We start from the raw sequence: 26,870 nt of genomic DNA on the forward strand, positions 1-26,870 counted from the left end.
GGGGGTGTAGGAGAGAGAGAGGGAGGGGGGTGTAGGAGAGAGAGGGAGGGGGGTGTAGGAGAGAGAGGGAGGGGGGGTGTAGGAGAGAGAGGGAGGGGGGGTGTAGGAGAGAGAGGGAGGGGGGTGTAGGAGAGAGAGGGAGGGGGGGTGTAGGAGAGGGAGGGGGGGTGTAGGAGAGAGAGGGAGGGGGGGTGTAGGAGAGAGAGGGAGGGGGAATGTAGGAGAGAGAGGGAGGTGGGGTGTAGGAGAGAGAGGGAGGGGGGTGTAGGAGAGAGAGGGAGGGGGGGTGTAGGAGAGAGAGGGAGGGGGGGTGTAGGAGAGAGAGGGAGGGGGTGAAGGAGAGAGAGGGAGGGGGGTGAAGGAGAGAGAGGGAGGGGGTGAAGGAGAGAGAGGGAGAAGGGGTGTAGGAGAGAGAGAGGGAGGGGGCTGTAGGAGAGAGAGGGAGGGGGGGGTGTAGGAGAGAGAGGGAGGGGGGGTGTAGGAGAGGGAGGGGGGGTGTAGGAGAGAGAGTGAGAGGGGTGTAGGAGAGAGAGGGAGGGGGGTGTAGGAGAGAGAGGGAGGGGGGTGTAGGAGAGAGAGGGAGGGGGGTGTAGGAGAGAGAGGGAGGGGGGTGTAGGAGAGAGAGGGAGGGGGGTGTAGGAGAGAGAGGGAGGGGGGTGTAGGAGAGAGAGGGAGGGGGTGTAGGAGAGAGAGGGAGGGGGGTGTAGGAGAGAGAGGGAGGGGGCTGTAGGAGAGAGAGGGAGGGGGCTGTAGGAGAGAGAGGGAGGGGTGTGTAGGAGAGAGAGGGAGGGGGGTGTAGGAGAGAGAGGGAGGGGGGTGTAGGAGAGGGAGGGGGGTGTAGGAGAGAGAGGGAGGGGGGTGTAGGAGAGAGAGGGAGGGGGGTGTAGGAGAGAGAGGGAGGGGGGTGTAGGAGAGCGAGGGAGGGGGGTGTAGGAGAGAGAGGGAGGGGGGTGTAGGAGAGAGAGGGAGGGGGTGTAGGAGAGAGAGAGGGAGGGGGGTGTAGGAGAGAGAGGGAGGGGGTGTAGGAGAGAGAGGGAGGGGGTGTAGGAGAGAGAGGGAGGGGGGTGTAGGAGAGAGAGGGAGGGGGGTGTAGGAGAGAGAGGGAGGGGGGGTGTAGGAGAGAGAGGGAGGGGGGGTGTAGGAGAGAGAGGGAGGGGGGTGTAGGAGAGAGAGGGAGGGGGGGTGTAGGAGAGAGAGGGAGGGGGGGTGTAGGAGAGAGAGGGAAGGGGGGTGTAGGAGAGAGAGGGAGGGGGGGTGTAGGAGAGAAGGGAGGGGGGTGTAGGAGAGAGAGGGAGGGGGGGTGTAGGAGAGAGAGGGAGGGGGGTGAAGGAGAGAGAGGGAGGGGGGTGAAGGAGAGAGAGGGAGGGGGTGAAGGAGAGAGAGGGAGGGGGTGAAGGAGAGAGAGGGAGGGGGGGTGTAGGAGAGAGAGGAAGGGGTGGTGTAGGAGAGAGAGGGAGGGGGGTGTAGGAGAGAGAGGGAGAGGAGGGGAGAGAGAGTGAGAGCGAGCGATCGAGGAGACAAAGAGAGAGGAGACGAGAGAGAGGGAGGCTGGAGGGGGAAAGGAGAGGGTTGGGGGTGGGGAGGGAGAGGGTTGGGGGGTGGGGGTGGGGAGGGTCGGGGGGGGAGAGGGTCGGGGGGGAGAGGGTCGGGGGGGCGGAGTGGGTCGGGGGGGCGGAGTGGGTCGGGGGGCGGAGTGGGTCGGGGGGGCGGAGTGGGTCGGGGGGGCGGAGTGGGTCGGGGGGGCGGAGTGGGTCGGGGGGGCGGAGTGGGTCGGGGGGGGCGGAGTGGGTCGGGGGGGCGGAGTGGGTCGGGGGGGCGGAGTGGGTCGGGGGGGCGGAGTGGGTCGGGGGGGCGGAGTGGGTCGGGGGGGCGGAGTGGGTCGGGGGGGCGGAGTGGGTCGGGGGGGCGGAGTGGGTCGGGGGGGCGGAGTGGGTCGGGGGGGGCGGAGTGGGTCGGGGGGGGCGGAGTGGGTCGGGGGGGGCGGAGTGGGTCGGGGGGGCGGAGTGGGTCGGGGGGGCGGAGTGGGTCGGGGGGGCGGAGTGGGTCGGGGGGGCGGAGTGGGTCGGGGGGGCGGAGTGGGTCGGGGGGGCGGAGTGGGTCGGGGGGGCGGAGTGGGTCGGGGGGGCGGAGTGGGTCGGGGGGGCGGAGTGGGTCGGGGGGGGCGGAGTGGGTCGGGGGGGCGGAGTGGGTCGGGGGGGGCGGAGTGGGTCGGGGGGGGCGGAGTGGGTCGGGGGGGGCGGAGTGGGTCGGGGGGGGCGGAGTGGGTCGGGGGGGGCGGAGTGGGTCGGGGGGGGCGGAGTGGGTCGGGGGGGGCGGAGTGGGTCGGGGGGGGCGGAGTGGTTCGGGGGGGCGGAGTGGTTCGGGGGGGCGGAGTGGTTCGGGGGGGGGGGGGGGGAGAGGGTCGGGGGGGGGAGAGGGTCGGGGGGGGAGAGGGTCGGGGGGGGGGAGAGGGTCGGGGGGGGGGGAGAGGGTCGGGGGGGGAGAGGGTCGGGGGGGAAGAGGGTTGGGGGGGAAGAGGGTTGGGGGGGGAAGAGGGTGGAGTGAGAGGTTGGGGAGGAGAGGGTGGAGTGTGAGGTTGGGGGGGGAGAGGGGGAGTGTGAGGTTGGGGGGGGAGAGGGTGGAATGTGAGGTTGGGGGGGAGAGGGTGGAGTGTGAGGTTGGGGGTGGGGTGGGAGGAGAGGGTGGAGTGTGAGGTTGGGGGGGAGAGGGTGGAGTGTTTGGTTGGGGGGAAGAGGGTGGAGTGTGAGGTTGGGGGGGAGAGGGTGGAGTGTGAGGCTGTGGGGTGGGGGGAGGAGAGGGTGGAGTGTGAGGTTGGGGGGGAGAGGGTGGAGTGTGAGGTTGGGGGGGGAGAGGGTGGAGTGTGAGGCTGTGGGGTGGGGGGGAGGAGAGGGTGGAGTGTGAGGCTGTGGGGTGGGGGGGAGGAGAGGGTGGAGTGTGAGGTTGGGGAGGAGAGGGTGGAGTGTGAGGTTGGGGGTGGGGGGAGGAGAGGGTGGAGTGTGAGGTTGGGGGTGGGGGGAGGAGAGGGTGGAGTGTGAGGTTGGGGGGGGGGAGGAGAGGGGGGAGTGTGAGGTTGGGGAGGAGAGGGTGGAGTGTGAGGCTGTGGGGGGGGGGAGAGGAGAGGGTGGAGTGTGAGGTTGGGGGGGGGGGGAGGAGAGGGGGGAGTGTGAGGTTGGGGGGGAGAGGGTGGAGTGTGAGGCTGTGGGGGGGGAGAGGAGAGGGTGGAGTGTGAGGTTGGGGGTGGGGGGAGGAGAGGGGGGAGTGTGAGGTTGGGGAGGAGAGGGGGGAGTGTGAGGTTGGGGAGGAGAGGGTGGAGTGTGAGGTTGGGGGGGGGAGGAGAGGGGGGAGTGTGAGGTTGGGGGGGAGAGGGTGGAGTGTGAGGTTGGGGGAGGAGAGGGTGGAGTGTGAGGCTGTGGGGGGGGAGAGGAGAGGGTGGAGTGTGAGGTTGGGGGTGGGGGTTGGAGAGGGTGGAGGGGGAGTGTGAGGCTGGGGGGGGGGGGAGGCGCTGTCAGAATGGCTCGAATTGCACTTTGCAAAGAGAAAGTGTTGGGTGTGTCTTATCCTCCAAGGGGACCAATCAGCAATCAGGACTTGTCATCAACTGGGCCCAATCAGAGCTTTGGTGTTGCAAAATAACGCGCCCTTTAGTTTGTCGCCTCGACTCGTACTTCCTCCCAAAATCTATCACTAAATGTAACGCATAACGCACTTTGCTGCGTAAAATTTCATCTGGTCACATTTCTGCCCATTTCACCAACCTATGTCTTCTTAACTTTTATCACTATCCTCCTCACTGATCGCTCTACTTCAAGTTTTGTCTCATCTGCACTTCGATCAAACTCCTAAGAGCCGATAGGGTTCGATGAAGAGGACTGGGAGGAGGCTCCTGTGGAGCATAAAAGCTGGCAGAGACCAGTTTTCTGCGCTGTAGACACGATGTCGGTCTATAGAATCACCTCAGATTCTTACGGTTGTACCAAGGACAACCACCTTCCTATGATTGGGAAATTCAAACTCTGCGCACCTCGTGCCTGAGCAGCGGAAGGATCAATGGGCCAGAAATTGCAGCAATGGCGGTGAATGAAGTTAATTGAGCCTTTTACGCTGATTGCTAACAACGCGCTATATTTACACCGCAAATCAATCCGATAACGGTGCAGCGATGGCAACTTCGCATCTGGGACCTCGTAAAAAGAATGAATGAAACCTCCAGGGACAGTTCACTACCCGCCAGAGCGAGACGCCACAGTTTACTGTATAAGGGGTGTCGCAGTTGTGTGAGGCGGACTGGTTGGGCTGGGTGCTCTTTGCCTTTCCGTCATTGATCATAGGTTTATATGTAACCTTCAGGGCTGCTGACCGAGGGCCGTGCGGCTCTTTGTCGGCCGGCGCGGACTCGATGGGCCAGAATGGCGGCCTTCTGCGCTGTAAATTTCTATGTTTCCACCCTCTAAACATACACAGAGTGCAATGCAAACAATGAAATCTTGGGATATCATGGTTGAATGGAGGGAGAGGGCCATAAAACACGTAGTTACCAGGGTTCTTCGCTGCCATTAATTGCCAGACCTAAAGGGCAGCGGCAGGAATAGTTCCCCAGGTCGTAAACCTGTCACTTTAACGATTGCCATTAAGTTCAATGGAGGGGGGGGGGGGGGGGGGAGAAAGAGAGCCTCGCGGTGAAAAGGGACTTTTCGCAGTTTTAGTGAGGTCAAAGCATCCAGTGGATGCTATCCAAAGCATCCTATTCGGCAAACTGCAGAATTTAAAAAAAAACGAGTTAATAATGGCGAAGGCGGTTAATGTGTCCTTTTTCTGGCCCTTTAAACCTTTCGGCCTGCAACGTGCTCAGAACTTTGGTTATCAAGTCCCTCCCCACACGGCACGTGATGGGGGCGAGTGCCCCACACATGGCACCCGCGAAGGGTGCCACCGTTCCACACAACACACGGAAACTCCTTCGTGAAACCCAGGAGGAGGGAGTGGGGAGGAGGGGGATCGTTTTGTGCACGAGGGGTGGGAGCGCGACTAACATTGCCCCAAATATCCTCCCAACTCCCACAGGCAATACAACGGGTCGGCATTCATTCTTTTTATTATAAAGACGACTGCTCCATATAACATGGGTCAGGAGGGATTCCAATGTAAATAATCTCACTCACGGGGTTTGGATAAACCAATCACCTACCTGTCACCCTTCTCTTGCCATCTAGAATTCTGTGTAATACATAGAATTACATTGAATGTACAGCACAGAAACAGGTCACTTGGCATAACAAGTCCATGCTGGTGTTTATGCTCCACCCAAGCCTCCCCACCACTCTTTATCTAACTAACAGCATATCCTTCTGTTGCTTTCTCCCTCATGTGCTTAAATGTATCTCTGCTACTCACTTCAACCACTCCCCGTGGCAGCGAGTTCCACATTCTCACCACTCTCTGGGTGAAGGAGTTTCTCCTGAATTCCTGATTTTAAACTTATTAGTCACCATCTTATATTGATGGCCTTCTGCTTTAGGACCTACTCACAAGAGGAAACATCTTCTCCACGCCAACCTATCGAACGTCTTCATCATTTTAAAGACCATTGTCAGGTCACCCCTCAGCTTTCTCTTTTAGAAACATAGAAAATAGGAGCAGGAGTCGGCCATTCGGCCCCTCGAGCCTGCTCCGCCATTTAATACCATCATGGCTGATCCAATCATGGACTCAGCTCCACTTCCCCGCCCGCTCCCCATAACCCTTCACTCCCTTATCGCTCAAAAATCTGTCTATCTCCACCTTAAATATATTCAATGACCCAGCCTCCACAGCTCTCTGGGGCAGAGAATTCCACAGATTTACAACCCTCTGAGAGAAGAAATTCCTCCTCATCTCAGTTTTAAATGGGCGGCCCCTTATTCTAAGACCATGCCCCCTAGTTCTAGTCTCCCCCATCAGTGGGAACATCCTCTCTGCATCCACCTTGTCGAGCCCCCTCATAATCTGATACGTTTCGATAAGATCACCTCTCATTCTTCTGAACTCCAATGAGTAGAGGCCCAACCTCCTCAACCTTTCCTCATAAGTCAACCCCCTCATCCCCGGAATCAACCGAGTGAACCTTCTCTGAACTGCCTCCAAAGCAAGTATATCCTTCCGTAAATATGGAAACCAAAACTGCACGCAGTACTCCAGGTGTGGCCTCACCAATACCGTGTAACTGTAGCAAGACTTCCCTGCTTTTATACTCCATTCCCCTTTACAATAAAGGCCAAGATTCCATTGGCCTTCCTGATCACTTGCTGTACCTGCAGACTAACCTTTTGTGTTTCATGCACAAGTACCCCCAGGTCCCGCTGTACTGCGGCACTTTGCAATCTTTCTCCATTTAAATAATAACTTGCGCTTTTATTTTTTTCTGCCAAAGTGCATGACCTCACACTTTCCAACATTATACTCCATCTGCCAAATGTTTGCCCACTCACTGAGCCTGTCTATGTCCTTTTGCAGATTTTTTGTGTCCTCCTCACACATTGCTTTTCCTCCCATCTTGTATCATCAGCAAACTTGGCTACGTTACACTCAGTCCCTTCTTCCAAGTCGTTAATATAGATTGTAAATAGTTGGGGTCCCAGCACTGATCCCTGCAGCACCCCACTAGTCACTGTTTGCCAACCCGAGAATGAACCATTTATCCCGACGCTCTGTTTTCTGTTAGTTAGCCAATCCTCTATCCATGCTAATATATTACCCCCATCCCCGTGAACCTTTATCTTGTGCAGTAACCTTTTATGTGGCACCTTGTCAAATGCCTTCTGGAAATCCAAATATACCACATCCACTGGTTCCCCTTTATCCACCCTGTTCATTGCATCCTCAAAGAACTCCAGCAAATTTGTCAAACATGACTTCCCCTTCATAAATCCATGCAGACTCTGCCTGACCGAATTTTGCTTTTCCAAATGTCCTGCTACTGCTTCTTTAATAATGGACTCCAACATTTTCCCAACCACAGACGTTAGGCTAACTGGTCTATAGTTTCCTGCTTTTTGTCTGCCTCCTTTTTTAAATAGTGGTGTTACATTTGCAGTTTTCCAATCTGCTGGGCCCTCCCCAGAATCCAGGGAATTTTGGTAAACTACAACCAATGTATCCACTATCCCTGCCGCTACTTCTCTTAAGACCCTGGGATGCAAGCCATCAGGTCCAGGGGATTTATCTGTCTTTAGTCCCATTATCTCACTGAGTACCACCTCCTTAGTCATTGTGATTGTGTCAAGTTCCTCCCCCGTATAGCCCCATGACTATCTACTGTTGGAATATCGTTAGTGTCCTCTGCTGTAAAGACTGATACAGCTCCGTCCTAAATTTCCTACTCCGTATCCTGAGACTAGACTTCCCAGCCTGAGGAAACATCCTCCCCGCATCCAGTCTATCCAAGCCCATCAGAATTTTATACGTTTCAATGAGATACCCTCTCATTCTTCTAAATTCGTGAATACAGACCTAGTCGATCCAATCTCTCCTCATACGACAGTCCTGCCATCCCAGGAATCAGTCTGGTGAACCTTCGCTGCACTCCCTTCTATGGCAAGTATATCCTTTCTTAGGTAAGGAAACCAAAACTACACACAATATTCCAGGTGTGGTCTCACCAAGGCCCTGTATAACTGCAGTAACGCTAGAGAAAAGAGCCCCAGCTTATTTAGATTTTGCCCGATAGTTATAACTTCTCAGTTCTGGAATGTACCCCAGTGCTTTGTGTGTCTATCATACATATTTATTGCACTGCTGAGACCTGGCATCAAGTCAATGGGAATGAAGGGGGGACTGAGATTTCAAGCCTCCCACTGATATCTGGTATCGTCACGTGGTGCGTCCAACATCTAAACATTGGCTGGCTGCAGGATTCTTTGGTTTCTGGCCTGGTTGGGTTCTGCCCGCGCTCTGCCGTTCTATACATCGACCTGCCGCTGCCCATTATCTGAACAGTTCTTAAGTTGTTGTACACAGGCTGCCCCCAAGAGCTGGCAGTTGAGAGGTGCTGTTCCGTGTGCACACATCCATAACTAGCAGGTTTCCATCAGCACTGGATTACTGAGAAAGGTTTCAGTTGGCCACTTTCCCCCTTTCTCACGCTTTGTTCGTGGACTGAGGTCCCGACACAGTGAAGCCAGATACCCGAAACCCGACAGCAGTTATACACTGAAGCCACACGTACCGTTTTACACAGCAACAGGGGGAGGAATCCGGCAAAGTACGGGGCAAAGATCTGCCCTCCCACAGCAGCTGCCAGTAGGGGAATGCCCTCTCCTGCGTATTCCAGCAGCATGGAGTCATACTCCGCCTGCAAGAAAGGAAAAGACAAGTCAAGCTCGGACACAGCGACAGGCAGAGAGGTAGGGTTACGTGCATTGTCACTGCTATTCCCCGCCAGAATGGAGACTGGGAAACTCCCCCGGCCTGCAGACTACACTGCTGGAGGTGACTAGAATTGATTTTACACATATCACGATCACAGGCAGTCCCTGGGAATCGAGGAAGACTTGCCTCCACTCTAACAGTGAGTTCTCAGGTGACTGAACAGTCCAATACAGGAACCACAGTCCCTGTCACAGGTGGGACAGACAGTGGTTGAGGGAAGGGGAGGGTGGGACTGGTTTGCCGCACACTCCTTCCGCTGCCTGCGCTTGCTTTCTGCACGCTCTCGGCGACGAGACTCGAGGTGCTCAGCGCCCTCCCGGATGCACTTCCTCCACTTAGGGCGGACTGGTCTTTGGGCCCAGGGACTCCCAGGTGTCGGTGGGGGATGTTGCACTTTATCAGGGAGGGCTTTGAGGGTGGTCCCTTGTAACGTTTCCTCTGCCCACCCTGGGGCTCGTTTGCCGTGAAGGAGTTCCGAGTAGAGCGCTTGCTTTGGGAGTCTCGTGTCTGGGGGGACATGCGGACAATGTGGCCCTGCCCAGCGGAGCTGGTCGAGTGTGGTCAGTGCTTCAATGCTGGGGATGTTGGCCTGGTCGAGGACGCTAACGTTGGTGCGTCTGTCCTCCCGGGGGATTTGCAGGATCTTGCGGAGACATCGTTGGTGGTATTTCTCCAGTGACTCGAGGTGTCTACTGTACATGGTCCATGTCTCTGAGCCATACAGGAGGGCAGGTAACACTACAGCCCTGTAGACCATGAGCTGGGGGTGAGGTACCTACTGTACATGGTCCGTGTCTCTGGGCCATACAGGAGGGTGGGTATCACTACAGCCCTGTAGACCATGAGCTTGGTGGTAGGTTTGAGGGCCTGGTCTTCAAACACTCTTTTCCTCAGGCGACCGAAGGCTGCACTGGCGCACTGGAGGCGGTGTTGAATCTCATCAACAAGGGCAGACATTGATGACAAGAGGCTCCTGAGGTATGGGAAATGGTACCTTAATTTGTCTGTAGCTCTCCTCCACTTAATTGTTTTTTGCTGGAGAAGTAGTCTTGTTTTATCAGGAGATATTGATGCAGTTTCGGTCATGAGTTCGGTTTGCTGTAGTACACTGTTTAAATAAAGTCTGCAAACTGTTTGCTGTAGTATGCTGTTTAAATAGAGTCTGCAAACTAGACTTTGTTTGCTGAGTAACTAGAGTTAGTTTGTTGTAAAATTGACTATTTGCTGTGAGCCCTGTCCAAAGCTCCGCCCTGCCTCCAGCTAATTGGCTGATGCAGGACAACTGATTAGCCAACACTAGTGTCGACAGACATTCCCTACAGAGGTGCAGCAGAGAATCTTGCTTTAAACCCCCACTCCTCTCACTTCCTAGTATACACCAGAACTCAAGATACAAATTATTGGCAACACCGAATGCCGTACCAAAAGGTATCGTTTAACTCTCTGCTTCTGAGTCCAAAGGTTGTGGGTTCCAGCCCCGCTCCAGAGACTTGAGCCCATTAACCGAAGCGGACACTCTCGGTATGGATGAGGGTTTCAGCAGCAGATGAGTTGAGGCAGGAGTGGAGACGGATGATGTTATGGAGGTGGTGACAAAGTGGATATGGGGTCGATGGCTCAGCTCAGGGTTAAATAGGACATCGAGGTTGTGAACGGTCTGGTTCAGCCTCAAACAGTGGGCCAAGTGTTGGGAAAGAGCCGGTGGCAAGGAAACAAGAGTTTGTGACAAGGACCAAAAACAAAAAATACTTTGGTCTTGCCGATGTTTAACTGGAAGAAATTGCAGCTGGTGTCAGGCAAACAGTCTGACAACACAGAGGCAGGAGGGGTGGTGAGGCAGGGCTGGGTGTCAACAGTTTACATAAGAATTAGGAGCAGGAGTATGCCTACAGGCCTTCAAGCCTGCTCCGCTGTACATGTGGAACCTGACGTTGATGAGGAAAGGGAAGTTGGAGATGGGTCGATGGTTTGCAAGAAAAAAGGGGTCAACAGTGGGTTTTTTTTTTGAGAAGGGGTTTAATGATGGCTGGTTGTGGGCGGGGGCAGGGGGTAATACCCGAGGAGAACACAATTTACAGTATCAGCAAACGTTGGGGCGAGGAATGGAAGTTGGGTGATCAGCAGTTTCGTGGGAATCGGGTTGAGGGAGCAAGAGGTGGAAGAGATGAGCTCGGAGAGGGCACGAGGAAGGGGAAACTAAAGAAAGTTGTGAGTTGCGGGCGTCATTAACGGGTCTGAGCTGAAAGGCAGAGCTGATCACTGCCGCTACCATTCCCCGCATACTCCTTCCAATTCTAAAAATGCAAACAGTATTTTTTGTTTTTGGTCCTTGTCACAAACTCTGTTTCCTTGCCACCGGCTCTTTCCCAACACTTGGCCCACTGTTTGAGGCTGAACCAGACCGTTCACAACCTCAACGTCCTATTTAACCCTGAGCTGAGCCATTATTAATTCATGGAATGTGGGCATTGCTGGAAAGGCTGGCAATTATTGATCATCCCGAATTGCCCTCAAGTCTATCGTAGCAGAGTGGCTTGCTCGTGGCCATTTCAGAGGGCAGTGAAGAGTTAAGCACATTGCTGTGGTTCTGGAGTCACATATAGGCCAGAGCATCCTCGATACGAGGGGCTGCCTAATACTACTATAGAGCAGGCAAGGCAGGAAAGTTTTCTTCCCTAAAGTACTTATACGGACAATGAGCCCACATTCTCTGGTTTTCCTTCAACCACCCATCTCACAGGCAGATTAATTTGTGGTTGTGAAAACTCCTGCTGTAACAAGTTAAACCTGCTCTTAAACAGACTATATGCTCTTTACAATTATGCAAATATCCTCACCAGCCAAATGCAACTATTCCAGCCACAACAGCACCTTCCCAAACCTTTCAAATACCCGACGAGGGATGATAGAAAGCAACGCGCTCAAGAACAACCAGGCTTCAAATCCTGCTTCCCAGTTTTGTTTTTGTTTTTAAAAAGTGACTGCTTTCCTCGCATACAAGTTATTTTCTTGTGGAGTATGGGGCTGGTATATAGGACACTAGGCCTTGGAGCACTAAGGATCACCACCAATCTTGCTTGCTCAAAGGTGCCTGCGTTCACACAGTCCATCGGCGGACAGACCATTGTCCTTCTCCTGTTTACAGACGTCTGTGTCACAGGTACAGCTTCCTCTTTGGTATCTTTTGTGCCTCTGGGCTGGAGACAGCAAAATCCAGTCGACTTCTGTCATGTGAAGAGACTTAGACAAGCTGGGATTGTTCTCTTTAGAGCAGAGACAGTTAAGGGGAGATTTCATAGAGGTGTTCAAAATTATCAAGAGTTTTGATTGAGTTCATAAGGAGAAAATGCTTCCAGTGGTAGGAGGGTCAGTAAACAGAGGACACAGATTTAGTGTAAGCAAAGGAAAGCAAAGCAAAGACAAACATGATTTGAAAATGACCAGATCATCTGTTTTAGTGATGTTGTTGAGGGTTAAATATTGGCCCCAGGACACTTTGAAATAGTGGCTGTCGGATTTTTTACGTCCAGCTGAGAGAGCAGACAGTTCCTCGGTTTAATGTCTCATCCAAAAGACGACACCTCCGACAGTGCGGCACTCCCTCAGTACTGCCCCTCCGACAGTGCGGCACTCCCTCAGTACTGCCCCTCCGACAGTGCGGCACTCCCTCAGTACTGCCCCTCCGACAGTGTGGCACTCCCTCAGTACTGCCCCTCCGACAGTGCGGGGCTCCCTCAGTACTGCCCCTCCGACAGTGCGGAGCTTCCTCAGTACTGCCCCTCCGACAGTGCGGGGCTCCCTCAGTACTGCCCCTCCGACAGTGCGGCGCTCCCTCAGTACTGCCCCTCCGACAGTGCGGCGCTCCCTCAGTACTGCCCCTCCGACAGTGCGGCGCTCCCTCAGTACTGCCCCTCCGACAGTGCGGCGGCACTCCCTCAGTACTGCCCCTCCCACAGTGCGGCGGCACTCCCTCAGTACTGCCCCTCCGACAGTGCGGCACTCCCTCAGTACTGCCCCTCCGACAGTGCGGCGGCACTCCCTCAGTACTGCCCCTCCGACAGTGCGGCGTTCCCTCAGTTCTGCACAAGAATGTCAGCCTAGACTTTGTCCTCAAGTCTCTGCATTGAGACTGGGGCCCACAACCCTTGCAGAGATGCATATACACTGATTTTAGATTAATGTGAACATTTTGTAGGATTGGAATGAGCCCCACAGAGCTAACACTATGGCAGTAAACTGAAGAGCTTGGTACTTTGGTTAGCTTGGGCTGGTGAGAAATAGCCAATTGAATCTGAGCCACGAGAGCTGGTAGTTTTTAAGACACTAAAGTAAAAAAATTACACTCTGCTTAAACCGTGCTACCTAAAGTAAGAGTTGTGGTGCTGGAGAGTATGCCTTGCCTATTATCATGTGGTTAAGATATGCCTCTCAGACAGCACATCAGGAAGGCAGGCAACTATCTTAACCACATGCTAATAGGCAAGAACAATACTTCTCTTGTAGCACTATGCAGCATCCAACACATCCAAGTCCACGATGCTCAGAATTGATACGGGTAATTGTATCCTCTCTGATATAGAGGCCAGGCAAGAGTGGGCTGTCTCTTTGTCCAGGTGATTCCAAAGCAGTAAAACAGGGAGGGGAGAATGATGTATAAACATGATTTGAATTTTAGCAGCTGGTGTTGGAATAGAACAGTGTTGCTATCAGTGCTGCAATCAGAGTGTCCGTACTTGACAGGAATGTTTATCTCTGTGAATGCAAGGGGGATGGAGTATATATTAGCATGGATAGAGGATTTGCTAACTAACAGAAAACAGAGTCGGGATAAATGGGTCATTTTCCGGTTGGCAAACAGTGACTAGTGGGGTGCCGCAGGCATCAGTGCTGGGGCCTCAACTATTTACAATCTATATTAATGACTTGGATGAAGGGACCGAGTGTAAGGTAGCCAAGTTTGCTGACGATACAAAGATGGATGGGAAAGCAAGTTGTGAGGAGGACACAAAAAATCTGCAAAGGGATATAGACAGGCTAAGTGTGTGGGCAAAAATTTGGCAGATGGAGTATAATGTGAGAAAGTGTGAGGTTATCCACTTTGGCAGAAATAATAGAAAAGCAAATTATAATTTAAATGGAGAAAGATTGCAAAGTGCTGCAGTACAGAGGGACCTGGGGGTCCTTATGCATGAAACACAAAAAACACAGGTACAGCAAGTGATCAGGAAGGCCAATGGAATGTTGGCCTTTATTGCAAAGAGGATGGAGTATAAAAGCAGGGAAATCCTGCTACAACTGTACAGGGTATTGGTGAGGCCACACCTGGAGTACTGCGTGCAGTTTTGGTGTCCGTATTTAAGGAAGGATATACTTGCATTCAGAGAAGGTTCACTCGGTTGATCCCAGAGATGAGGGGGTTGACTTATGAAGAAAGGTTGAGACTATACTCATTGGAGTTCAGAAGGATGAGAGGTGATCTTATCGAAACGTATCAGATTATGAGGGGGCTCGACAAGGTGGATGCAGAGAGGATGTTTCCACTGATGGGGGAGACAAGAACTAGGGGGCATGGTCTTAGAATAAGGGGCCGCCCATTTAAAACTGAGATGAGGAGGAATTTCTTCTCTCAGAGGGTTGTAAATCTGTGGAATTCTCTGCCCCAGAGAGCTGTGGAGGCTGGGACATTGAATATATTTAAGGGGGAGATAGACAGATTTTTGAGCGATAAGGGAGTGAAGGGTTATGGGGAGCGGGCGGGGAAGTGGAGCTGAGTCCATGATCGGATCAGCCATGATGGTATTAAATGGCGGAGCAGGCTCGAGGGGCCGAATGGCCGACTCCTGCTCCTGTTTCTTGTGTTCTAACACCCATGTGATGTTTTCTGCGCCCTCCCCCAGGCTACATCTTCATCTGCTGGTTTGCAGACCTGCAGCTGCCAAAGGTCCAGGAGATGATATCGTTGCGATTTGCCGCTTTTCTCAACGAGACTTACAATGCGGTCAGCTTCCTGATCCCGGCTCTGATCGCTGCGGAGGCCTACTTCACCGCCAGATGCCAGCGAATGCTGACCACTGCCTGCCGGGCTCCTGCCAACTACCCGCTGCCACAGGTGAATGGGGTCTACGTGCTGCTCTGCTGGACTGTCGCCGCCTCCTATGGAGCCCGCTATTATCCAGAAGGCGTCAGCTTTGCGCGCCAGTGCTCGGAGGATAACCCCGCCGACCACCTCCGCTGCTTGTGCAGCTTCCACCTGCCGGATCCCTTGCTCGCAAGTGTCGCGCTCCTGATCGCGGCCAGCTACATCTTCTACCAAGGCAAGTGCACGGGCAGCCCTGAGGCACAGCGCCGGGTTTCCAGAACGACGCAGGTTGCGTTTTCAGGACTGCCACTTTCGGAAGATCCTCCACTAATGGGCAGCCACCTGCAGGCAACGGCCTCACCTCACACCCCGGCAACACAGCCTGACTACCTTTTCATCGGGCTAGTCGCCGCGGTAATGCTCTCCGCGGGTTTTCCGCTCCTCGGGCTGACTTCCCCTTTAATTTTCTGCTTCGAACAACTTTGCTGTCGCTTCTTCGCACGACTTTCGAAATACTCCCAACATGACGTGGAAGCCACACAGTCTGCCCCTCACGGACTGATCCACACTCTACAGACCAGTGAAAGAAAAGGCCTCAAACTGTTGGAGAATGCAGACAGACCAGACCAGACTTTTATTTTATGAAACGGCAAATAATTTCTGAGCAAAATTTAGAAAAAACAGCCGAGCTTGCTTCATGACATCCACCACGGACAACAGTCCAGGTTATTTTGACTTTTCCCTAACAAGCCACTGGGGTGAAGAGTGAATAGCAGATGTGCCTCTGAGTCACTGTATCACTTCCAACCCCACAGAACCTGAACCAGGAATGAACTGAATCATGCCTGCTAACTAAACTATCTGGTGGCCCACACACTTTGCTTGCTGGGAGAGATTGCTGCGAGTTGGTGCTTATGGGTTTAAGCAATTAATAAATATGGCTTCTGGCCTATACTGTGTATTGTATTCCATCTTTTGCAATGAGAAAGTGCTGGGTTGCCCACATAATCTCCGTTGTGATATTATAACCCTTGCCCACTGGACCAAGGCCTCGCTCTGTCAAGCCCCGTGTGGTGGCTGGTGTACAACGGTCACCCCACGTTAAAACAATCCACCCACAGGCATCTTCCACCCTTCAGGATGTAGTTCGGGATCTGGAATGTCAGGTCCTTCATCGTATTGGACTGTTCAGCCACCAAAGAACTCATCCCTTTTTGGTGCGGAAGCAGGAAGAGCCAGCCGAGAAGGTCTGCCCGGGAAAGGCAGCAGGCTGGCCTGTGTGTGAGGCCATTCGGCCTGGGATAGGGGAGGGAAGTTGCAGCTGCTGGAGCAAAGTTTTCTTTCCCTCTCTGTCTCTGTCTCTTGCGCATGCGTGCACCACTGCGCATGCGCGAAGGTGCCGGCAGTGTTTTGGGCGCGGGCGTTTGGCTCCGCCCCCCCCACTTCAACATCGACACCGCGCCAGGACTCCGGGGACTGCATGCAGCGGCCGGGGCGGGTTTTTGCCGGCGCCGTTTCCAGCGCTCAAAATCAGCGCGCTTGAGGTCAGTGCGCCGACAAAACTTGTTGGGGAAAATCTCGCCCATAGAAAGTAAGTACCTTCACAGGTAACCTTTGATCCGTGGTTTCAATCGTTTGAGTGGCGTCGGAGAGGAATTTACCCAAGTTCTCTCTGCATTTCTTTGCCTCTCCCAGGAGATTATTACATGATGCAGGGGTTGGGTGTGTAGTGTGGAGGTGGATGAGGGAAGAAGTGTTTAGCCATGAAGGTCTGGCCATCATGGTGTGTGGGCAGGCCTGATATTTTGAAACAAATTTACGTCCACTGTGGGTTATTACATTTGGCGCACCAACATTAGCGTCCTCGCCCAGGCCCAACATCCCCAGCATCGAAGCACAGACCACACTCGACCAGCTCCGCTGGGCAGGGCCACATTGTCCGCATGTTAGATACGAGGCTCCCTAAGCAATTGCTCTATGCAGAGCTCCTTCACGGCAAACGAGCCCCAGGTGGGCAGCGGAAACGTTACAGGGACACCCTCAAAGCCTCCCTGATAAAGTGCAACATCCCCACCGACACCTGGTGGAGGAAGTGAGCTCTTCGAATCTCAATACCGTGAACGTGAAGAGGTCAGGCGCAGGCAGCGGAAGGAGCGTGTGGTAAATCAATCCCACTCCCTCCTTCCTCCAACGACTGTCTGTCCCACCTGTGACAGGGTCTGTGGCTCTCGTATTGGACTGTTCAGCCACCAAAGAACTCACTTTAGGACTGGAAGCAAGTCTTCCTCGATTCCGAGGGACTGCCTATGATGATGACGATGATTGCATTTGGGAAAGGCAGAGTTTAACTGGGCTGAATGGAGTTTAAAACAGAGAGAGAGAAAGAAAATGTTTTTTCTCAGAGTGACTTCAATGTTCCATTGAATGATTGTAAACATTTAGAAAATTGAAATGTTACGAATAATCTCTGCACAGCAAAATCGCTCTCCACCTACCTCCTGCTCTTCATCCGACTCTGTCTCTTCATTTTCCGGATCTTGGCAGGTTGTCTGTAAGACACAAAATGCACAGTGAGCACTGAGCAACAGCAACAACTTGCATTTTGACAGCGCCTTTAACATGGCAAAATGTCCCAGAGGACTGTGTCAGCAGCGTTGGGACAAATGGCTGACCCCGAGCCACATAAGCAGGTAGCAGGACAGGTGACCAGAATGCTTGGGTCAAGAGGTACGTTTCTCAGTACAAGCTTTTGGCCGTCACCTTTTTCTGCAGCACGTCCCGGATGGCTTTGCAGATCTCGTCCAGGCGCCCCGGCTCCTTCAGCGCATCCCCTTTGCAGTTCTTCAGCACGTTGTTCATGGACTCCAGAATCGTCATGACCACCAGGCGGTCCTTCTCCTCGCGAATGGTTTTCAGATAGTTTGGGAACACCATGGATAACAGCTTCTGGAAACCTGGAGTGAATGAAGAAACGAGATGTATTGGAACTGGGTGGGGTGGGGGTGGGGGGGGGGCTGGAGATAGACAAACGCTTGTCCCTACACAACCCAGTAATTGGCTGGGGGAACCAGTGCTGCTTGGACCTTGGGGCATGTTCCCTCCCTCTGTGCGCCCTGTGACCAGAGTGGGCCGGGGGGGGGGGGGGGAGGTGCATGGGAACCCAAATAAACAAAGCCTTACATATTTGCCAGGTGTAGCCCTTGAAGGAGCGGCTCGAGCCCTACTTAGGCGGGTTCCTCAAGTGATGGGAAAGCTCGACTTCACACTGAAAGGTAAGTTCTCCTCCATCGTGGATCCAGAGCTCCCTGGCCACGTGACACACGGTGCACATACAAGGTGACAATCGGGCGATGTCTTCCCAGTCTGCATCGGCGAGGACACGATGGGCCAAAATGGCCTCCTTCCGTGCTGTAAATTTCTTTGATTCTATGATACAGAACAGAGTGATGGCTTGGAATCATAGGAATTCACAGCACGGAAGGAGGCCATTTTGACCCACCAACCAAGGGCTACCCAGGCTAATCCCACTTTCCAGCTCTTGGCCCGTAGCCCTGTAAGTTACAGCACGTCACGTGCATATCCAAGTACTTTTCAAATGCGGTGAGGATTTCTGCCTCTACCACCCTTTCAGGCAGTGAGTTCCAGACCCCCACCACCCTCTGGGTGAAATAAATTTCCCCTCAACTGCCCTCTACACCTCCAACCAAGGGAAACAGGTCTGTTCTAGCCATTCTATCCAGGCCCCTCTTAATTTTATACACTTCAATCAGGTCTCCCCTCAGCCACCTCTGCTCCAAAGCAAACAAACCCAGCCTATCTAATCTTTCCTCATAGCCAAAATTCTCCAGTCCAGGCAGTATCCTTGTAAATCTCCTGTGTGTTTCAGAACAGGAATCCAGTGAGAGTGGGAGTTTCACGTGGAGGCGAAGGAGGTTCCGAGCGAATTAACCAAGAAACGAAAGAAAAGCATTCAATTATTTATTCACACTTTAATACTTAACGATATGGTAGGTTAAGGGACTACTATGCTTAAAAAATGTAATTGATAAATAAGATGAAAGTGCAAAAAGCTAATGAGCAGATTTAAGCAACGGAAGACAAAACAGGCTAAATAAACTAAACTGAGCAATAAAAGAAATCTAATTAACTCCATCTGCTAATCATAATTTAATACTAAAGGATAAATCAGCTAACATTAGAAATAGATGAATAAATAACTGCCGTACAATAAACACATTCGGAATAGATAATGGCAGCACAGACAGAGTGTCAGGACTGCAGAATGTGGGGAATCTGTGGGCAGTGAGGTTCTCTTGGATGACAGATCACACCTGTGGTATACCTCTGTGCCTCCACTCACTCTGACTCAGAGTCTCGAGCTGGAGTGCGAGTTACAGACTGGATAGCTTATGCCTTCAAAAGGAGCTGGACTGATTCCTGTCTGGGACAGAGATGGCAACATTCAGAAGGCGTTTCTTTATAGACAACACCTCACCCTGGAGTGGAGGAGGGTGTGACCTGACAGTCAACATGGTGAGAGGGATCTAGTAGACTGAGATCGGTAGGTTTTGGATGGATAAGGATATTGTGGGATATGGAACAAAGGCGGCTGAATGGAGTTGAGGTTACAGATTGACCACGATCTGATTGAATGGTGGGAGCAGGCTCGAAGCACTGAATAGCCTCCTCCTGTTCCTAATGTGCTTTATCTGCCATTTGCTCTACTTAACAGCAAGTTGTGTCAGTGACTTGGCAAAATCCAATCGTTAGTTTTAACAGATGTGAACATACTTGGCGGTGGACTCGATACTAGGGCACAGCACACCCATTCTATAAGAATGCTGTTCGACAGGAATTGTTTTTCCCCCATCAGGTTTCTTTGTTCATAAGAACATAAGAAATAGGAGCAGGAGTCGGCCATTCGGCCCCTCGAGCCTGCTCCGCCATTCAATAAGATTATGGCTGATCCGATCATGGACCCAGCTCCACTTCCCTGCCCGCTCCCCGTAACCCTTCACTCCCTTATCGTTTAAAAAAAAAGTCTATTTCTGTCTTAAATATATTCAATGACCCAGCCTCCACAGCTCTCTGGGGCAGAGAATTCCACAGATTTACAACCCTCTGAGAGAAGAAATTCCTCCTCATCTCAGTTTTAAATGGGCGGCCCCTTATTCTGAGACCATGCCCCCTAGTTCTAGTCTCCCCCATCAGTGGGAACATCCTCTCTGCATCCACCTTGTCGAGCCCCCTCATAATCTGATACGTTTCGATAAGATCACCTCTCATTCTTCTGAACTCCAATGAGTAGAGGCCCAACCTCCTCAACCTTTCCTCATAAGTCAACCCCCTCATCTCCGGAATCAACCGAGTGAACCTTCTCTGAACTGCCTCCAAAGCTTGGGGAGAAGCAGTAGGTAAAATAAAAGCAGGCACCTCGCAACACCCCCTCACCCACGGATTGTACAGCGCCGAAACGGGCGGCACAAAAGGGTTTTCTCAGGAACGAGACGACTGTTCCTGACAGGCTGCGTGACACGGCGAACACTCACTGTTAGTACACGGGGGAGATGTCCTTCACGACACAGGGCTGCGTCTCAGCTTGTAAACAGCACCACCTGCTGGCCCGCTGATACTCAGTGACAGTGACAGACCCTGACTGACACCCTTAATGCAGTAACACGTCCCAATTCCAACGGCAGGCCCGAGCAGGAGTGGGACGGCAAGTGCGAGAGGGAGCTGAAGTCAAAGCGCTGCGTCTCACGGAGGCTTCTTAACAGGTGTGAAAGGGCAGACGAGATTTAACGCAGAGGAGTGCGAATGTATGCGTTTTGGAAGGAAGAACGAGGAAATGCAATACAAACTGAATGGGACAACTTGCAGGCCTGCGGGTGTATGTGCACATCCGTCGAATGTGGTAGGGCAAGTTGAGAAGGCTGTTTAAAAAAAGTATACGGGATCCTGGGCTTTGTAAATAGAGGCATAAGGGTAGAAATTGCCCCCCCCGCCTGAAATGGGGGGCTCCAACCCCGTTTCGGTGGTTTATACCGCAGCTGCGGTTCAGGTCGCCGCTTGAACGACATTCGGCTCTTTGGTTTTTTTTTGTTTTGACCCGAAAGTCAGTCTTAATGGGGGCGCTGACTCGACCCGAGGGGCAAAACCGTGGCGGTGACAGCAACGGAGGGGCGGAAGTTGGGCGCGAAGCGGAGTCACCGCCAAGCTGCCGTCATCACCATGGTCACTTAAAGGGAAGGGCCGTCGCAATTTCACAACTTCGGCCCGCTGGGCCACGAGGGAGGGTTTCGGCCGGGCCAGCGGTCTGGCACTCAAAGAAGGGGGGTGCCAGGCTGCCTGTTGGTGGCCCGGCCGAACCCGGGGGGGGGGGGGGGGGGGGGCACAATTATCGGGCTGACATAGCAGTCGGCCGACAAAAAAAAAACATGGCGGCGGCGGCAGCAGCGGGCCCGCCCCTTTAAGGGAAGCCCCACCGCCGATGCAGAAGGCCACAGCCTCACCGGGAAAATACAGGTTTTGGCACCGGCAAGCGGGCCGAAGATTTTCCATGGGGCATGTCGACGTTCGGGGGGGGGCGGTGTTAGATCGGCGCTGCGCATGGTGATGGATCAGCAGCAGTGGAGCGGGAAGGGGGAGGGAATCGAGACAGCGCCGGGAAGTAATTGGGCTAGCAGAGGCCATTCCACAAAAGGTCGGCAGCCACTCCACTCCGTAGCATGGCTGCCAATTAGCGGTGGTAACAGGCCTTAAGGAAAGGAGATATTTCAGCCCCATCGAGTACAAAAGCCAGGAAGTTATTGCTAACCCTTTATAAATCACTGGTTAGTAGGCCGCAGCTGCAGTAGTGTGTTCAATGCTGGGCACCATACTTTATGAGGGATGTCAAGGCCTTGGAGAGGGTGCAGAGCAGATTTACCAGAATGGTTCCAGGAGTGAGGGACTTTAGTTATGTGGAGAGACCGGAGAAGCTGGGGTGGTTCTTCTTAAGAGCAGAAATCATGAGGGGTTTTGAGAGAGTAGTCAGGGCGAAGCTGTTTCCACTGGCAGCAGGGTCGGTAACCACAGGATACAGATGTAAGATAATTGGCAATGGAGCCAGAGGGGGAGATGAGGGGAATTTGGTTTGTTACGCAGTGAGTTGTTGGGATCTGAAACGCACTGCCTGACAGCAGATTCCACCGTCATTTCAAAAGGGGATTGAATAAATACTTGAAAAAGAAAACTGAGGAAGGACGTTCTTGCTATTGAGGGAGTGCAGCGAAGGTTCACCAGACTGATTCCCGGGATGGCAGGACTGACATATCAAGAAAGACTGGATCGACTGGGCTTGTATTCACTGGAGTTTAAAAGGATGAGAGGGGACCTCATAGAAACGTATAAAATTCTGACGGGATTGGACAGGTTAGATGCGGGAAGAATGTTCCCGATGTTGGGGAAGTCCAGAACCAGGGGTCACAGTCTAAGGATAAGGGGTAGGTCATTTAGGACTGAGATGAGGAGAAACTTCTTCACTCAGAGAGTGGTGAACCTGTGGAATTCCCTGCCGCAGAGAGTTGTTGAGGCCAGTTCATTGGATATATTCAAGAGGGAGTTAGATGTGGCCCTTACGGCTAAAGGGATCAAGGGGTATGGAGAGAAAGCAGGAAAGGGGTACTGAGGGAATGATCAGCCATGAACTCATTGAATGGTGGTGCAGGCTCGAAGGGCCGAATGGCCTACTCCTGCACCTATTGTCTATGTTTCTATGTTTGCAGTGCTATGGGGAAAGGGTGGTGTGGGGCAAAGAGTGGGACTGATTGGATAGCTCTTTCAAAGAGCCAGCAAGGGTATGATGGGCCGAACGGCCTCTTTGTGTGCTGCACAATACTATGCAGAGTCTGGGGGGAGGGGGGAAATGGCTGGAAGCTCTACCTCTGATGATGGGGAACATACCAGAGTTGGGTGGGCAGGGGGCGGGGCAGTGGAGAGCGCAAGACCATGGAGGCATCTGATGATGAGCACAGGGAATCTGAAGTTGATGCACTGAGAGATGGGGAGGCAGTGGAGGTCAGCAAGGATTGGGATGGCAAATGGGAATTGGCATGTAGGACGTGAGTAGCAGGAGCTCAGGACGAGGCTGCCAGAAGATTGGGGGTGGGGAGGGCAGTCACGAGAGTTTCAGCAGCAGCAGCAGTCACGCGCGAGGAGCGGCAACGGGGTGGGGTGGGTCGCCGCGTGTGCAAGGTGAGGAGAACGCACGTGCTTACAGGTGAAAGGGGCGGGGCCAACCCTGACTGGCGGGTGGGCGGGGCGGGGCGGGGAGGCGGAGATTGCTTGGCGGGAGCAGACGAAGCTGAAGGAAAGGCAGGAACAATGAAAGCAGGGGGCAGGCTGCCGGGGGGGGGGGGGGGGGGGCGGCGACCGGGGGGCAGGCTGCCGGGGGGGGGGGGGGCAATGGCGCCGGGGGGGGGGGGCGACCGGGGGGCAGGCTGCCGGGGGGGGGGGGGGGGGGGGGGGGGCAGGCTGCCGGGGGGGGGGGGGGCGACCGGGGGGGGGGGGGGGGCGACCGGGGGGCAGGCTGCCGGGGGCAGGCTGCCGGGGGGGGGGGGGGGGGGCGGCGACCGGGGGGCAGGCTGCCGGGGGGGGGGGGGGGGGGGGGGGGGGGGGGGCAGGCTGCCGGGGGGGGGGGGGCGACCGGGGGGGGGGGGGGGGGGGGGGCGACCGGGGGGGGGGGGGGGGGGGCGACCGGGGGGCAGGCTGCCGGGGGGGGGGGGGGGGGGGGGGGGGGGGGGGGGGGCAGGCTGCCGGGGGGGGGGGGGCGACCGGGGGGCAGGCTGCCGAGGGGGGGGGGGGGGGCGACCGGGGGGCAGGCTGCCGGGGGGGGGGGCAGGCTGCCGGGGGGGGGGGGGGGGGGGGGGGGCGCGGCGACCGGGGGGGCAGGCTGCCGGGGGGGGGGGGGGGGGGGGGGGGGGGGCGACCGGGGGGCAGGCTGCCGGGGGGGGGGGGGGGCGCGGCGACCGGGGGGCAGGCTGCCGGGGGGGGGGGGGGGGCGACCGGGGGGCAGGCTGCCGGGGGGGGGGGGGGGGGGGGGGGCGGGGGGGGCGGCGACCAGGGGGCAGGCTGCCGGGGGGGGGGGGGGGGGGGGGGGGGGGGGGTTGCGAGATCGGAAGCGGCAGAGTCCTGAGGGGGCATGGCCTCTGCAGCCTCACGCCATTGGGCGGGGTGGGAGCGAGCCCGGCCAACCGTCAAAGGCAGCATTTCACCCGCTTCTCCGGGGAGGGGGGGGGGGAGACACGTGATCACCAACTACCATGGGGAGGGGCGCCATCTTGGTACAGGAGAGACATCCATTTTATCCATGGCTCTTCAAACTATCATATTTAATTATGTCACATGCTTTGATTCCAAATCCCATATTTCTTTTGTTCCTTCCTGGGATGTGGGCGTCGCTGGCAAGGCCGGCATTTATTGCCCATCCCTAACTGCCCCTTGAGAAGGTGGTGGTGAGCCGCCTTCTTGAACCGCTGCAGTCCGTGTGGTGAAGGTGCTCCCACAGTGCTGTTAGGGAGGGAGTTCCAGGATTGTGACCCAGCGACGATGGAGGAACGGCCGATATATTTCCAAGTAAGGATGGTGTGTGACTGGGAGGGGAACGTGGAGGTGGTGGTGTTCCCATGTACCTGCTGCCCTTGTCCTTCTAGGTGGCAGAGGTCGCGGGTTTGGGAGGTGCTGCCGAAGAAGCCTTGGCGAGTTGCTGCAGTGCGTCTTGTAGACGGTGCACACTGCAGCCACGCGACCTTGGGGTCGTGAGGCTCACATTGCGCACTAAGAATTCCACGTAGAGAGACCTCCTGTGGGAAGGAGGAAGGAAAGAGGGCTGTAGGAGTATGTTTGAGATTGTGTGTGTGTATTGGCACATGGGGCAGAGTCTGGTCTCCAGTCGCCTTGGATCCCCTTGCCACTGGACCAAGACCTCGCTCCGTTAAGCCCGTGTGATGGCTGGTGTGCAACGGACACCCCACATTAAAAGAATTCACGCACAGGCATCTTCCACCTATTAACATGAGTTCATCAGTCACCTGAGTGCTCATTTTTAGTGTGAGAGCAAGTCATCCTCGACCCCGAGGAACTGCCTATGATGACGATGAGCAGTGATGAGGTACGGCCGGAAAAGTGGGACAGTTCAGGGGTGCAAGCAGACACTGAGACTGATGGACTGGATGTGGGGGTTGGACGCAAGATCCCAAAACAACACAGCTTCTGACAGCGAGCAGCACCGAAGATAGTGGCCATTACTGTTGCTGCTCATATCAAGGGAACATTGGGCTATTATCGAAATAAAAAGCCCGAGTGAGGGAGATGGGAAAAGCAGACTGCATTAAAGAAAGACTTGCATTTCTACAGATCTCAAGACATCCCAAAATGTTTTACAGCCAATTAAGTACTTTTTTTGAAGTACAGTCACTGTTGTAATGTAGGAAATTTAGATGGCCCTAAGTGGAGGAAGTGCATCCGGGAGGGTGCTGAGCACCTCGAGTCTCGTCGCCGAGAGCGTGCAGAAAGCAAGCGCAGGCAGCGGAAGGAGCGTGCGGCAAACCAGTCCCACCCTCCCCTTCCCTCAACCACTGTCTGTCCCACCTGTGACAGGGACTGTGGTTCTCGTATTGGACTGTTCAGCCACCTGAGAACTCACTGTTAGAGTGGAGGCAAGTCTTCCTCGACTCCGAGGGACTGCCTGCGATCATTCTGTAGGAAATTTGGCAGCAAGCTCCCACAAACAGCAATGTGATAATGACCATATCGTCTGTTTTTTTAGTGATGTTGGTTGAGGAATAAATGTTGGGCCCCAGGACACCGGAAGAACTTCCCCTACTCTTCCAATAGTGGCCATGGGATCTTTTACGTCCACCTGAGAGAGCAGGTGGGGCCTCGGTTTAACGTCCCATCCGAAAGGTGTCACCTCGGACAGTGCAGCGCTCCCTCAGCACTGGCACCGGATGTCAGCCTGGATTTGCGTGTTCAGGTCTGGAGTGGGGCTTGAACCCATGACCACCTTACTCAGAATCGAGACCTGAACACGGAAATGCAGGTGGGCCGAGGTCCAGTCGGAAAGAGTGCACTTTGATGGCAGGGAGGAAATAGGCCCTTCACGGTTTTAATGATTTGTGTTGTGGGAATTGGGAACTGTATCTTGCATGAAGACAGCAGTCAGCCTGAAGTCAGCAGAGATAATTGGCAGCAAAAGCAAACCCTGCTTCAAGAATCAGTGTTATGTTGAGAGTTAGCAGCAGGGCAAGCGTTCTGCTGTTTTTGACCCCGAGGAGACTAATAGTGTTTACCATGGCTGCAAGTCTCCTCTTTGTACTGAGTACTGTTCATTTATCTGTTTTACATTCAATAAACTTGCCTAATAGATTATAGCAGGAGTCGTGGTCCAATATAGTGTACATTCTTCTGCCTACCAAAGTCAGAGATTGTATGGCATCACAGAAAGAAAGACTTGCATTGATATAGCGCCTTTCACATCCTCAGGACGTCCCAAACTGCTTTTCAGCCAATGAAGTGCTTTTGAAAGGCAGTTGCTGTTGTGATGTAGGACATAGACAGACTAAGTGAGTGGGCAAACATTTGGCCGATGGAGTATAATGTTGGAAAGTGTGAGGTTATGCACTTTGGCAGAAAAAAATCAAAGAGCAAGTTATTATTTAAATGGAGAAAGATTGCAAAGTGTCGCAGTACAGCGGGACCTGAGGGTCCTGGTGCATGAAACACAAAAGGATAGTCTGCAGGTACAGCAAGTGATCAGGAAGGTCAATGGTATCTTGGTCTTTCTTGCAAAGGGGATGGAGTATAAAAGCAGGGAAGTCTTGCTCCAGTTATACAGGGTATTGGTGAGGCCACACCTGGAGTACTGCGTGCAGTTTTGGTTTCTATATTTACGAAAGGGTATACTTGCTTTGGAGGCAGTTCAGAGAAGGTTCACTCGGTTGATTCCGGAGATGAGGGGGTTGACTTATGAGGAAAGGTTGAGGAGGTTGGGCCTCTACTCATTGGAGTTCAGAAGAATGAGGTGATCTTATCGAAACGTATCAGATTATGAGGGGGCTCGACAAGGTGGATGCAGAGAGGATGTTCCCACTGATGGGGGAGACTAGAACTAGGGGGCATGGTCTTAGAATAAGGGGCCACCCATTTAAAACTGAGATAAGGAGAAATTTCTTCTCTCAGAGGGTTGTAAATCTGTGGAATTCTCTGCCCCAGAGAGCTGTGGAGGCTGGGACAATGAATAAATTTACAGAAATAGACAGTTTCTTAACCGATAAGGGAATAAGGGGTTTTGGGGAGCGGGCGGGGAAGTGGAGCTGAGTCCATGATCGGATCAGCCATGATCGTATTA

The 26,870-nt window shown here is 54.0% G+C and overlaps 1 protein-coding gene across 1 annotated transcript in view; it reads right to left on the reverse strand.

The window, feature by feature from the left end:
• ipo4 (importin 4) overlaps positions 1–26,870 on the reverse strand; it is a 112,382-nt gene that overhangs the window by 15,567 nt on the left and 69,945 nt on the right. Inside the window, exons 23-25 of the mRNA XM_070866662.1 lie at positions 17,243–17,436; positions 16,978–17,031; positions 8,201–8,326 (exon numbers count right to left, since the gene is read on the reverse strand). Of these exons, the coding sequence (XP_070722763.1) occupies positions 8,201–8,326; positions 16,978–17,031; positions 17,243–17,436 (374 nt within the window). The remainder of the gene's footprint in view (positions 1–8,200; positions 8,327–16,977; positions 17,032–17,242; positions 17,437–26,870) is intronic.

Source organism: Pristiophorus japonicus, chromosome 23 (genome assembly GCF_044704955.1).
Source record: "Pristiophorus japonicus isolate sPriJap1 chromosome 23, sPriJap1.hap1, whole genome shotgun sequence".
In the NCBI taxonomy this organism is placed as follows: domain Eukaryota; kingdom Metazoa; phylum Chordata; class Chondrichthyes; family Pristiophoridae; genus Pristiophorus; species Pristiophorus japonicus.